Below are 15,260 nucleotides of genomic sequence, written 5' to 3'. Positions count from 1 at the left end.
GTAATTGATCTGCTGTTAGGTGAGGAATTGTTTTAATATATATTATGGTAAAATTGGGTTGTTTTAATTGAGGGGTGGGGTGGAGGGGGACTAATGGATAAGTTAAAGTTTATTTTATTTAAAGACACCACTAGAGCACATTGAATTATTAATCATCAGCTATTGGATGTCAAACATTGTGTACTTTTGACATGTATAGTCTAGAGTGAAACTGCTACATTAGTAGTGTAGTACACGTGTAGTTTAAGCATATAGCTTTTATGTAACTAATGTTTAATTTCAGGTTCTTAGAGGAGTATGTACCTTTAAGTATGGTATTTAGTATGTATTTCATTAATGTTTATTTTCAGGCTGTAACAACTACAGGTTGAACAACATATCACTATAATTAACATTTTATCACCTTTTTCTAGTATTGCCCTGTACCTGTGATGTTTTCGTGTATGCTGGTCACCCACGCGTGACCACATCAGTGCAGTCAGTGTGAGCTCTTTTGGTAGCCATAGCTACAATACAAACACCCAAGCTATCTTTAAACTTTGACCCTTGTCTCTTTCTCTCCCATTGGATAATTAACACTCACCTGTATCAGCATGCTTTCTTTGGACTGACCAGACAGGACAGAATTATTTAGTATTTGGAGAAACAAGTTCAGATCAGAGAGAAATAGTAGAAGTTTAATTTAAAGGTTTCCCCAGTTGTTATGGAATATATCAACACAATGCCTACGTGTAATTCATATGGGTGTTTCTTGTGTATTATGTTTACATGAATAAAAGATGATGCCCTAACCCGTAGCTGGTGTTGTGAACTTTGTTGAACCTAGCTTCACGCACAAAATACAGACTGCTACAGTAGCCAGGTATCTTATATATATATATATATATATATATACACCACCCAACAGACAGAATAGCACATACCACAGTCTTTGATATACTAGTCGTGATGCACTGGCTTAAATCGAATAAAACCGAGAAACCGTAACCGGTAGATCTGTTCCGATTGCAAAAAAAACACAATTATTTTTTCTTTTCTTTTTTGCTTCAAAACATTTCAGGGTCCCTACATAAAATGTGCCTAATTTTTAACTTTCCAAACAATACTTCCTTATCCCCCTAAAGTTCACAACCATATAGGTTACTCCCTCCCCCTTCCCCCCCCCCCCCCCCCCACATACACACACGCACAAAAGCACATACACACACTCACGCCAACACACATGCAAACAAAAAGAAAAGGAAAAAAGCTAAGACTTCCAAACGTTCCAACATGCTTGTTAATACTATCACTAACCTAACTTAAAGACTGAATTAACTGAATGCTGGAACGATCGGAAGTCTTGCCAAAACGTTTATTTTCGCCATTTGTCTGACTGTGTGCAGTTTAACGATGGATTCTTAACAAAAATATATACATCGAAGACTGATTAAATGAGTCAGTAAATTCCATTACATTAGAGGGAAAGTGATTCTTAAACTCTTACCTTCGTAGAATTTATATATCAGTTGAATTTTGATGGATTTCGGCAAAACTTCACTTTCAATACCATGTGACGGTTTCGCAGAAAAACACTGATTTTACGTCAATCGTAGGCTCCGCATAGTTGTCATCGCTGTTAACACTTGTCAGCAGAAGTATATGTTTACTATGATTATAATTCATTTGGAGGAGACAATTATTTTAACTAATTTTAATGCTAACTATACAAAAACGTTACACATCGAAAAAAATTATGTTGTCTAACCTAATGGCGTCCAAACAAAGTTTGGCCCGCGGTTTTTGAACCGCGAAACATGATAGGTCCAGCGCGGTTGTCAATCACGCCGTACGGAGGGGTCAATTATCTGCAGGCCGTCTTACATCCACAGTCAATAAGTTCATAGCACATATGTTTTGATGAATCGTTCATCACATAAGGGCTTGCTTCACAAAACCTAGAAAACATGATCTATGATGTCCATGGTATAGATTGTGAGAATATCTGCCTATATGTTCCTCCGGCTGGACCAGTAGGGAACTAATAAATATAGTGTAGTCATTTTCTGGAGAACATCCAATAGCTGATGAATAATAAATCAATGTGCTCTAGTGGTGTCATTAAACAAAAACAAACCTATTTCAGGAGAATGTGGAGCAACTTGTTTGTATGGTGGTACACTGCTTGCAATGTGCTCTGGATGCATATGCCGTTCAGGATTCAAAGGACCCAGTGCGGTGAGTCTGGTAAGTACAAATATAATATTGTTTTATTGTTCATCAACAAAGAGTAATCCAACTATTCAGGCTGCTTATTTAACATGATTTCGTCCTTCTGCAAATCACAGATTGTGGGTCGGAAGCATAAGTTTAAGAGACTGAATCACAAAATGTTTATGTTAAATTGTGTTTATGATACTGGGGGAACCTAAACAAAAATCCCTAAATTCAAGTTAAAGATATTTAAGGTTTCATTCTCGAACAGGTCTACAGTTGTATTAATTTTTACTGTCTCATCTCACCAACATTTCGACTTCTGTGTTGGCTATTGTTTGAAACCTGTTTTTACTTTCTCAACCAACCAATATTTCGACTTTTATGTTGGTAAATACTACACTTTTAATGCATTTGTTTTTTTTTCACGAAAGCAAAAATATTTATATTTGTACTCTTCAAAAAAGGTAATTTAAAATGCAAATGTCATTACCAATGATTGGAACAGAGATCAGCTTTCAAAAATGACTGCTTAGGAAGGAACATTCAGGGCTGCACAACCTAAATCCCAAACGCAGCCAAAAACGTGTCCGTGCAACACGCAGTGTCCACGTACACGTGGTTTGGCAGTCATTTTAATACAAATTCAAAAGTAAAAAACAAATCTGATAACTTAAGAAAGTCTGAATATGAATACGTGACATCTGTATGAGCCTAAACCATATCCGTTGACAGACTACTGTAAATCAATTCTACCTTCACCTGACTTCGAGATAAACATTCGTGACATCTTGAACTGGACATGACAACCAGATCTTTGACCAATAAGACAGAGAAATCACGGTACAGAAAGGCTATAGCCTACGATGGTCTAAAGAGCTGTCGCAGTTAGCAGAAGTTTGCAAGACATGAGGGTGTGTCTTCATCGGACAAGGCGTGTTGTTACTGTGTAGATATTGTTACTTGACATTGATTTAATCATCCACTATTTTGCCAAATCTCCATTCGACTCTGCATTCTTCAGAGATACGGCCATGATCAAGTATTATGGTTTTATTATTCAGATTCAGTAACATTTGTTTTCATATTAAGTTTACAGAAATTACAGAATGCCTGTATTTTAGTCAATTAATTAGCGTCATTGGTTTGATAATTTCCTGACACAGCAAAGATACACATTTAAGGTGGATGCTTTGTCTGACGTTTGGAAACCAATTAGTATTAATGTTATTGTCATGGGCTCCCCTAGTTGCATTACTAATATTTGTTATATAAACGTACGATTTATTACTAAACATTAGAATCTTTAGAAGTTCCCGAGGTGAATATTTAGCCATTGTTCTAATAACATACATAGTATATTTAATCGTAGGAGAAGTGGCTTAGGCGCACACATACCAATTGTTCTAAAGCAATATGTAGTTTGTGTAATTGTGATACAACCATCAGTTAATATATATTAGTATGCATGTCCCTGTTCTGAAATCCTGGAATATATTCAACAATGGAAGTCTTTAGTCATTTTAACCTAAAATAATATTATATTCCAATTGTGTAAACTGTATAATAACTATGCATAATGGTATTGAAATAGCATCGAAGAAATTATGGACTTGTTATTATTTGTGATAATAATAATGAGAATAAAGAATAAAGTAAAATAGCATTTTGATTCTTAATTCCAGCACTGAACATGGATGCCAAATTATGTCATTGTATTGCATTCCACCTATTTGATCTCTGTTTTCTCTTCATGTCTCATAGCCTTATAATGTAACTGGTCGCATGCATATGGCAAAATGGTGTCAAAGAAATTAGTTCAATGAGAGTGATCGTCCTTGCATGGGTACTCAAGTCCTGTGAATGGACTCGAGTCTTGCTAGACACAGTCCATGCCCGAGTACTCGAGTAATCTTGGAGACCCTAATGTGGACTGTTATTTTGTAGAGGATGAGGAATCTTCTGGTCCTGATTGGTTATTGATCGTTATAATCTGTATTGGGTGTCTTGTCTTCCTCATGTTGATCATCATCGGCATCATATGTTGGAGGTAAGTATACCAATCAACACAAAGAGATCACTGAATACTGACAAACAATCTCGTTGCCAAACCCCCGGGCAAGTGGAATATGACGGTGGGGCAAGTGATGTGCACAGTCTAGCTTGCCGGTAGGCAAGTAAACTATTGAATATTTAAATTTCAAATACAGTAATAAAATTGCGATTTTGTAAAGCATTATTTCAATAGCAATGTTTCTCCTATTTCTGTATCTACCAGTGACTTCAGACTAAATAGCTGAGAAATTACGATAGGTAATGAATAAGTCAACATGTTAGTATTAATGACCCAGAGAGATAATTAACAGCGAGACGAAATCATCCCTTGCATTTTTTATACGGTATCTCTATGCAAAACATTGATGGTGGTGGTACCTGTGTTCAATGATATTACTAACCTGTAGCGACGGGTCAATAGCCCTGTCAATTATGTACGAAGTAGTACCCACATCAAAACAAAATTGTTTTCTTTATATAAGTATTTGTTCATATAAGTGTACAAGTCTTTAGTTTTCATAGTTGGTAACTGGGTTATTACATGACATTCATGGAATCATCCACTTTATAGTTCGACTCTGCAGGTTTAATGTGTCCTTTATTTTTGTCCATGTAATTAGTTCCTGTGTATACATATGATTTATAAGGTTTATTTTATCCAATTAAAATGTTTTTCCTGCATGAATGTATTTTAGGATAGTGCGAAAGAGCTTCCAACCATTGTTCAATATTGTAAAGATGTATTTAATCTATATCATATTCATGTATGTTGTTTTTATTATATAGCTTATAAGTTGTAAAATATAACTGGGTTTTTTAAATGGTCGAAGATTTGAAATTAGCCAAAAAAAAGTAAGTTTCAAAATATTAAAATCAGAAAAATTATTGGTGCACCTGTTATTTATTTCTCCTAAGAAATTGTACTAAAAGATAGTTTGCATACTATATACATTAGCGTATATTAACATTAAAATTGATTAAGTCAGTAATAGGGTGTTGATTTGTGTCCAGACAGACAACCAAGAATATTCTTCAAATGTGTTCTAACACAAAACCAGGATTATTCAGTAATAGGTTGTTCTGATGCTTCGGCGATAACGACAACTCGATCGTCTTGTCGGGTTGGTGTTTACTGGCAGCAGACTAAATTATTTTGGGACAATTAAGATATTGAATCAGGCGTTAGACTGTCGGTCCGGATTGTGCTGAGAAAAGACTTGATTGTCCGCTGTATTCTTGGCTGTATTCTTGGTCTGCGCTGCAATACAGTCTGATGCGATCATTGGCACTATGCCCACCAATCACTGCACATCGTCTGATCATGTGATATCAGTCATGATGGCGGCCTGGTTCAATTCTAAAACAGAGAGCGAACTAATTGAACTGTGGAGGCAGCACACCACATGCAAATATAGGCAGACATAAGAGTTGTGCTGTTTTTGCACCTCGCATGCATGGGTACGTGGAACTTTGTCCATTGGATATTTGACATTTGTTCGATCATAACCCGAGAATTGTACTTTAGGTCAAGATATATTTTTGCAACAAATGTAATTATTGATTCCAGTACGTAAGAGTTATCCCTCTTAGCCTAATGATATGATCAGCGGCCAGATAGTTTTACCCTACTAATTTACATAATGAATCATTAATACATGTTATAAATATAACACCATGTGCATACATCATGTGCATATATAATAATTAGTAGCCAATCAACATATACAATTAATCAAACATAGTGGAAGGGGGATATAGCGGAAGAGGGGTATACCAAAGGGGTAATATACTACTTTAATATTATTACCAGCTTTATATCGGTATATTATAACCCCCAGCAGTCTTATATCAGTATAATATTACTAGGGAGGCAGGACTTTGGGGGGAAATGTTATACCTTTATACGGGGGCTCTTGTAATCGGCAGTAAAAACAGGAATATTCCAAGACAGTAATAGGGTATTGATATGTGTTCTAACAGAAAACAAGGAATATTCAAAGCCAGTACCAGAAAACCAAGAATATTTCCAAGTCAGTAATAGGGCATTGATCTGTGTTCTAACAGAAAACCAAGAACATTCCAATTCAGTAATAGGATACTGATCTGTGTTGTCGCAGAAAATCAGGAGTATTCCAGGCAAGTAATAGGGTATTGATCTGTGTTCTGACAAAAAACCCAGGATTATTCCAAATCAGTAACAGGGTATTGATCTGTTTTCTAAACGAAAATCAGGACTGTTCCAAGTCGGTAATAGTTTAATATTTGCATTCTTACAGAAGACGTCGACAACAAGCTACAGACGGGCAGACCAATATACAATTTGAAGATGCAGGGTAAATCATGCTGTTACTATTACCACCACCACAACCAGCACAGCACCACAGCTACCAGTATCATCACCATTATTACTACTATCACTACAACTACTGCCATCACTACTACCACTACTACTATTATCGACACAACTACCACCAGTATCACCATCTGGCACTACTATTTACTACTGCTATTACTACTACCACCACTACTAGTACTACTAATAATATCACTACTTCCACTACTACCACAACCATCACGGCACCACAACTACCAATATTACTACTACTAGTTGCTACCATCACTGCTACTATTACCACCATCACTACTACTACTACTACTACAACCACCACTACTATCACCGCTATTATTACTACTACCACTATTACTGATGGCTAATACTGAACTGCTACTACAAATACTACTACCACTATTACTACTACGACCACTTCTACTACTACTACTACTACTACTACCACTACTACTACTATTACTACTACCACTACTAATACTAATATTACTACCACTATTACTACTACTATCACTACTACTGCCACTAATACTACTACTACTACTGTCACTAATACTACTACTCCTACTACCACCACTAATACTACTACTACTACTGCCACTAATACTACTACTCCTACTACCACCACTAATACTACTACTACCACTACTACTACTACTACTACCACCACTACTACTTTACTGACAGTGCTACTGCTACTATTACTACTACTACCACCACCACTAATATGACTACTATTACTGTTACTACTACAACTACAACTATTACTTCTAGTACTGAGCTCTATACCACTCACACACACCCTCCCGTTTCGCCTGTCTTATTGTGACAAAAGCTGATGAAGATTTCTTTGTTGATAGACTATTCATCAACCACCCAAACCTGGATCAGGATTCTATGAAATGGTGCAATGAACATTATACACATGTTTAAGTCATATTGAAATATGAATATATAACTGCTTCCTCAGGTCACTGGCATCTTTCGATGCATTCTATATGTGATAGAGTTATGCCCTCACAGTACGTGTGAGAGATGAATACCCTCTCATGAACACATTCAGTTCGTGTAATAGATATCATGTGTGCCCTCTCATGAACACATTCAGTATGTGATATAGATGTGTGCCCTCTCATGAACACATCCAATGCGTATTATAGATGTGTGCCCTCTCATGACCACATCCAGTACGTGTTTTAGATGTATATCCTCTCAGGAACACATCCAGTATGTACGATAGATGTATACCCTTTCATGACCACATCCAGTATGTGTGATAGATGTTTGCCATACCATGAACACATCCAGTGTTTGTGATAGATGTGTGCCCTCTCATGAATAAATTCTGTGCGTGTAATAAATGTGTGTCCTCTCATAACCACATCCAGTACGTGTGATAGATGTATATCCTCTGATGAAACACACCCAGTACGTCTTGTAGATGTATGCCCTCTCATGGACACATCCTGTGTGATAAATGTGTGTCCTCTCATGAGTACATGCAATATGTGAGATAAATGTGTGCCCTCAAAGGAACACATCCAGTATGTGTGATAGATGCATGTCCTCTCATGAACATCTCCAGGTGAACTAGGAGGATGTGTCCAAGACATTTGTAGTAAGTTTGGCAGAGGTTATTGCGTGTAGTAGGGTTGCAGGCGTGTCTGCAGGGGATGGCGCAGCGTGATTTGGGAGTCAAACTCCCTGTACTCAAATCACATTTTCTTATCTTTTTTAACAAATATATTTCGGGTGAGCACTACCTCATCACCAAACATATTTGCTGCCACTGTCTACACCTTCACAGCATAATATTCTGGCAACGCAGCTGGGTTAACTGGCTGACAGCTCTATGCTTTGTGGCAGTCTTCATTGTATACTTATATCATATTTCCTTCACTGTGCATGTGTGCATCAATGACAGTGTTTGATTATTAATACACAGACTTTACGTTTTAGGCAACACAAAGTATATACCACTTTTTTAAGGTTTCTTCGATGTTAAAGTATTCAGTATTAAGAACTTTCTGTTAAAATTATATATTTTGGCAAACCCAGTAAGCAACCAGCAAGTGTTATTAATAAGCTCCCCACTTCCCAACATTTAATTTGCTTGCAGACCCATAACAACAAAGTATTTTACAATGCTAAAACAGTGGTCGGTTTTCTCGTGAATATGGGGGGAAAAAAGATTTCACAAAAATTGTTCACAAACGTATGTCAAATATTTGATACAATATAAATGGAAAGATTTTTCGAATAATTCATAATAAATGTATGTGTGGTCATGTGCTAGGAAAGATAACAATTTGTCAGTATTATTCTTATATGATATAAGATGAGATAGAGAGAACATTACTCCTCTTATGTTCACTGTATGTAAATGATTTACAAGACTTTGTACTATTCTGACAATGTAAGCGTATTACTATCAACAAACCTATTTAAATATTGGATTAACTATTTTTATTATACTCAACAAAATTAATTAAAGTCACAGATCCTAGTTTGAACTCGTGAAAATGGACTCCACAAACCTGTAACACATTTACAGAGGCGAATCCTGGGGAATTTTGCAACAGTTATAATTTTATTATATATTAAATTTCATCCCCTCCAAATCTCCCCCAAAGTTCCATTGGCATTCCTCCTCATTCCATTGGGTCCCACCCTAAATGGATTTCTGGATCCGCCACTGATTTAGATAAAATTACAACAGAGTGAAATAAGAGTCTGTGACGTTGACATTGGGGAAATACCCTTACAAATAGACTAGAGCTCGACTCTCTAACCAGTACTTCTCAAAAGTACAATATGAAAAATTTAATTTGTCGTATTAAAAACACCAGAAATAGTTTCTGCAGAAATAGATCATATAAACAATAAAATCTACATTTCTTGATGTCTGATTTCAATTATTTAAAAATGGCTCTAGTGTTAGTGTTTTGAAACTTGGGTACGTCGCTTTAGGGGTCGGTACACTTTTGGTAGTTCTTTGCTAGTGTTATATTAATTTAGCAAGTTGTGATCATAAATGACTTCCAAATATTGTTTCAATAAAATATGATTTGTGATATATGCTAAATTCTTGCCCAGTGGGTTTTTCATGCATTTATTAAAACTAACAAATTACGCATTCCCCTATGATTTGTTTTCTGGTACTTCGTCCTAACGAAATGCGTCATTGTATTCCCTCTAAATTGTTTAAATTATTAAGTTTAAGTATAATCCACGATGCCGACACCTTACAGCGAAACAAGTCGTTTTGTTTTGTTTTGGTCTGGTTTCGTTTAGTTTGTTGTTGTTGTTTTTTGCGGGGTTGTTGTTGTTTCTGGGTGTTTGTTTTTTTATTTGTTGTTGGGCGGGGGGAGGGGGGGGGAGGTGGTGTTTGTGTTTCTTTTAATATTTAAAAAACCCCACCCAGAAACTACTTACTGGTCCTTAATTAATTTTGTTATACATACGTTTTATGCAGATGATATGGTATTGTTGGGATAGTTGGTAAGAAATGACGATAAAACATGCATAATACATTATGAGCAAGATTGTTATATTTGGAGAAACAATGAAGGATTAGAAGACAGTGTTTTACATGAGTATAATCAAGCATTAAATATGAATGAAAATAAATATCAAGGTATTTGGTCTGACAAATGTAACAAATTTAATTGATGGAAAAAAAGAATCTAATACTAAAAGCCAGAAAAGAGGTATTTTACATACTTCTTTAAAAAAAAATATGTAACATACATTGCCAAATGAACATCAAATAAAGCTATCTAACGCAATATTTGAAATGTTTAAATGTTATTGTTTTGTTTTTGTGTTTGGCTCTTCGATACATCTGCAACTAATTCTCTTCATGTTTAGGCCTGACGCCCTGGGTCACAGCAGAGAGGACACACGTCCGGACCACACTCCAAAGTACGTGCAATAAGTGATTAATTAGACCTAGTGAGCAAAATTCGCTTTGAAGATATTATTGATAGCACTCATACTATTACTACTACTACTACTACTACTACTACTACTACTACTACTACTACTAACACCACTACTATACTACTACTATTACCACTACTACTGCTACTACTATACTACTACTACTGTACTACTAATACTACTACAACTACTACTACTACTACTACTACTACTACTAGTACTGCTACTACTACTGCTTCTTCTTCTGGTACTACTATCACTACTGCTACTACTACGACCACTTCTACTACTACTACTACTACTACTACTACACCTACTACTACTATTACTACTACCACTACTACTACTACTACCACTAGTACTACTACTATCACTACTACTGCCACTAATACTACTACTCCTACTGCCACTAATACTACTACTCCTACTACCACCACTAATACTACTACTCCTACTACTGCCATTAGTACTCCTACTACCACCACTAATACTACTACTACCACTACTACTACTACTACCACCACTACTACTTTACTGATAGTGCTACTGCTACTATTACTACTACTACCACTAATATGACTACTATTACTGCTACTACTACAACTATTATTTCTAGTACTGAGCTCTATACCACCCAAACACACCCTCCCGTTTTGCCTCTCACGTCCATAGATTTTTATTGTGACAAAAGCTGATGAAGCTTTCTCTGTTGATAGCCTATTCATCAACCACCCAAACCTGGATCAGGATTCTATGAAATGGTGCAATGAACATTATACACATGTTCAAGTCATATTGAAATATGAATATATAACTGCTTCCTCGGGTCACTGGCATCTTTCGATGCATTCTATATGTGATAGAGTTATGCCCTCTCTTGAACGCATCCAGTACGTGTGAGAGATGTATGCCCTCTCATGAACAAATCCAGTACGTGTGGTAGATGAATACCCTCTCATGAACACATCCAGTTCGTGTAATAGATGTCATGAACACATTCAGTATGTGATATAGATGTGTGCCCTCTCATGAACACATCCAATGCGTATTATAGATGTGTGCCCTCTCATGACCACATCCAGTATGTGTGATAGATGCATGTCCTCTCATGAACATCTCCAGGTGAACTAGGAGGATGTGTCCAAGACATTTGTAGTAAGTTTGGCAGAGGTTATTGCGTGTAGTAGGGTTGCAGGCGTGTGTGCAGGGGATGGCGCAGTGTGGTTTGGGAGTCAAACTCCCTGTACTCAAATAACATTTTCTTCTCTTTTTAACAAATATATTTCGGGTGAGCACTACCTCATCACCAAACATATTTGCTGCCACTGTCTACACCTCCACAGCATAATATTCTGGCAACGCAGCTGGGTTAACTGGCTGACAGCTCTATGCTTTGTGGCAGTCTTCATCGTATACTTATATTATATTTCCTTCACTGTGCATGTGTGCATCATTGACAGTGTTTGATTATTAATACACAGACTTTACGTGTTAGGCAACACAAAGTATATACCACTTTTTAAGGTTTCTTCGATGTTAAAGTATTCAGTATTAAGAACTTTCTGTTAAAATTATATATTTTGCCAACCCAGTAAGCAACCAGCAAGTGTTATTAATAAGCTCCCCACTTCCAAACATTTAATTTGCTTGCAGACCCATAACAACAAAGTATTTTACAATGCTAAAACAGTGGTCGGTTTTCTCGTGAATATGGGGGAAAAAAAGATTTCACAAAAATTGTTCATAAACGGATGTCAAATATTTGATACAATATAAATGGCAAGATTTTTCGAATAATTCATAATAAATGTATGTGTGGTCATGTGCTAGTAAAGATAACAATTTGTCAGTATTATTCTTATACGATATAAGATGAGATAGAGAGAACATTACTCCTCTTATGTTCACTGTATGTAAATGATTTACAAGACTTTGTACTATTCTGACAATGTAAGCGTATTACTATCAACAAGGTTGATTTACAAACCTATTTAAATATTGGATTAACTATTTTTATTATACTCTACAAAATTAATTGAAGTCACAGACCCTAGTTTGAACTCGTGAAAATGGACTCCACAAACCTGTAACACATTTACAGAGGCGGATCTAGGGGGGGGGGGGGGGGGCCCCCCTCCCCTAAATTTTGCAACAGTTATAATTTTATTATATATTAAATTTCATCCCCTCCAAATCTCCCCCAAAGTTCCATTGGCATTCCTCCTCATTCCATTGGGTCCCACCCTAAATGGATTTCTGGATCCGCCACTGATTTAGATAAAGTTACAACAGAGTGAAATAAGAGTCTGTGACGTTGACATTGGGGAAATACCCTTACAAATAGACTAGAGCTCGACTCTCTAACCAGTACTTCTCAAAAGTACAATATGAACAATTCAATTTGTCGTATTAAAAACACCAAAAATAGTTTCTGCAGAAATAGATCATATAAACAATAAAATCTACATTTCTTGATGTCTGATTTCAATTATTAAAAAATGGCTCTAGTGTTAGTGTTTTGAAACTTGGGTACGTCGCTTCAGGGGTCGGTACACTTTTGGTAGTTATTTGCTAGTGTTATATTAATTTAGCAAGTTGTGATCATAAATGACTTCCAAATATTGTTTCAATAAAATATGATTTGTGATGTATGCTAAATTCTTGCCCAGTGGGGTTTTCATGCACTTATTAAAACTAACAAATTACGCACTCCCCTACGATTTGTTTCCTGGTACTTCGTCCTAACGAAATGCGTCATTTTATTCCCTCTAAATTATTTAAATTATTAAATTTAAGTATAATCCACGATGCCGACACCTTACAGCGAAACAAGTCGTTTTGTTTTGTTTTGGTCTGGTTTGGTTTGGTTTAGTTTGTTGTTGTTGTTTTTTGCGGGGTTCTTGTTGTTTCTGGGTGTTTGTTTTTTTATTTGTTGTTGGGCGGGGGGGGGGGGGGTGTCTGTGTGTTTCTTTTAATATTTAAAAAACCCCACCCAGAAACTATTTACTGGTCCTTAATTAATTTTGTTATACATATGTTTTATGCAGATGATATGGTATTGTTGGGATAGTTGGTATGAAATGACGATAAAACATGCATAATACATTATGAGCAAGATTGTTATATTTGGAGAAACAATGAAGGATTAGAAGACAGTGTTTTACATGGGTATAATCAAGCATTAAATATGAATGAAAATAAATATCAAGGTATTTGGTCTGACAAATGTAACAAATTTAATTGATGGAAAAAAGAATCTAATACTAAAAGCCAGAAAAAAGGTACTTTACATATACTCTTCAAAAGAAGAAACGCAAAACCACATTGTCGTAACATTTGGAGAATTGATTTAATTATTGAATGGTGAGTCCGATAATTACCAAATGTTGCAGGATTGTTCACAATTCACTCTAGTCCATTGTGAGTAAGTGATAGGACACACCACCAAGGTCAAGGTCATCTGGAGTCAATACCGGGTGTGGCCTCCGCGTGTGTTGACAACTGCCTGGCACCGCCTGCCCATTGAAGCAACCAGAGTACGGATGACGTCCCGGGGGATGGTGGCCCACTCGGCCTGCAAGGCTGCTGCCAGCTCGGGCAGGGTCTGGGGCTGTGGTTGTCGCTGTCGGAGGCGTCGGTCCAACTCGTCCCATAGATGCTCAATTGGGTTCAAATCCTGTGATATCGATGGCCAAGGAAGGACATTAATGTTGTTGTTCTGTAGGAAAGCCGTTGTGAGACGTGCTGTGTGAGGCCTGGCGTTGTCATGTTGGAACACTGCGTTGGCATTGGCCATAACTGGAACGATGTGTGGCCGGAGGATCTGGTCAATGTAGCCCTGTGCATTCAGGTTGCCCTGCACGTGGACCAGGTCAGTTCAGCCAGTGTGTGAGATGGCTGCCCACACCATGACAATACCCCCGCCTAATCTGTCCACTTCCTGCACGCAGTTTGCCGCATAACGTTCACCACGACGCCTATACACGCGACATCTTCCATCATGACGTCGGAGCAGAAATCGGGACTCGTCACTGAACCACACCTGTCTCCATCGCAGTTGAGGCCATTGTCGATGAATCTGGCACCACTGCAGTCGGAGTCGACGGTGTTGTGGTGTTAAGATGACACCTCGAACTGGACGGCTGGCACGAATTCCTACCTCACGTAGGCGGTTCCGTACGGTCTGGTCGGATATCCTGCGCAAACCTGGTATTGCTGCGGCTGTGGAGGTGGCAGTAGTCAATCGTTCCCGAAGGTGGCGTACCCGGATGTAGCGGTCCTGCCCGGGGGTAGTGACCCGTGGTCGACCGGATCTAGGGAGGTCACGTGTTGATCCATGTTGCTGGTAACGGTCCCACAGTCTGGAGATGGTGCTTGGGGACACATGGAATGCCCTGGCAACGGCCGTTCTGGATTCGCCTGCGTCTAGTCGGCCGATGGCATTGTTTCTCTGCGGTTCACTGAGACGTGGCATGTCCTGGATTGTCAACTGTCGGCCAGATACAGAGGCCAGGCAAGCGAACACCCTGCACTTTTATACTGTCGGTGTTCATGTTGCACGTGCAGACAACGCACGTGCAGTGGTGACATGGTTTGCACGTGGCTGCGTTTTTGCGAATATTCACATTTTGGAACTTTATTGTACAGTAGCTGCGTTTTATCGAATGTAACCGTGGGAATGTGTTTGGGACATGCAATGACCTTATATTCACAAAGCATGAAC

The 15,260-nt window shown here is 37.7% G+C and overlaps 1 protein-coding gene across 7 annotated transcripts in view; it reads left to right on the top strand.

Annotated features, from left to right (window-relative positions):
- Window positions 1-15,260, top strand: part of LOC121373299 (serine/arginine repetitive matrix protein 2-like) — a 59,062-nt gene that overhangs the window by 25,241 nt on the left and 18,561 nt on the right. For 4 of the 7 annotated variants that reach the window (XM_041499849.1, XM_041499851.1, XM_041499847.1 and 1 more), the window contains exons 5-7: window positions 4,141-4,243; window positions 6,525-6,581; window positions 10,466-10,519. In XM_041499849.1, the coding sequence (XP_041355783.1) occupies window positions 4,141-4,243; window positions 6,525-6,581; window positions 10,466-10,519 (214 nt within the window). Of the gene's footprint in view, window positions 1-2,125; window positions 2,227-4,140; window positions 4,244-6,524; window positions 6,582-10,465; window positions 10,520-15,260 lie in introns of all 7 variants that reach the window. The other 3 variants (XM_041499855.1, XM_041499853.1, XM_041499852.1) reach the window with 3 other exon arrangements.

Source organism: Gigantopelta aegis, chromosome 5, assembly GCF_016097555.1.
Source record: "Gigantopelta aegis isolate Gae_Host chromosome 5, Gae_host_genome, whole genome shotgun sequence".
In the NCBI taxonomy this organism is placed as follows: Eukaryota; Metazoa; Mollusca; class Gastropoda; order Neomphalida; family Peltospiridae; genus Gigantopelta; species Gigantopelta aegis.
This window is presented reverse-complemented; position numbering and strand designations above follow the sequence as displayed.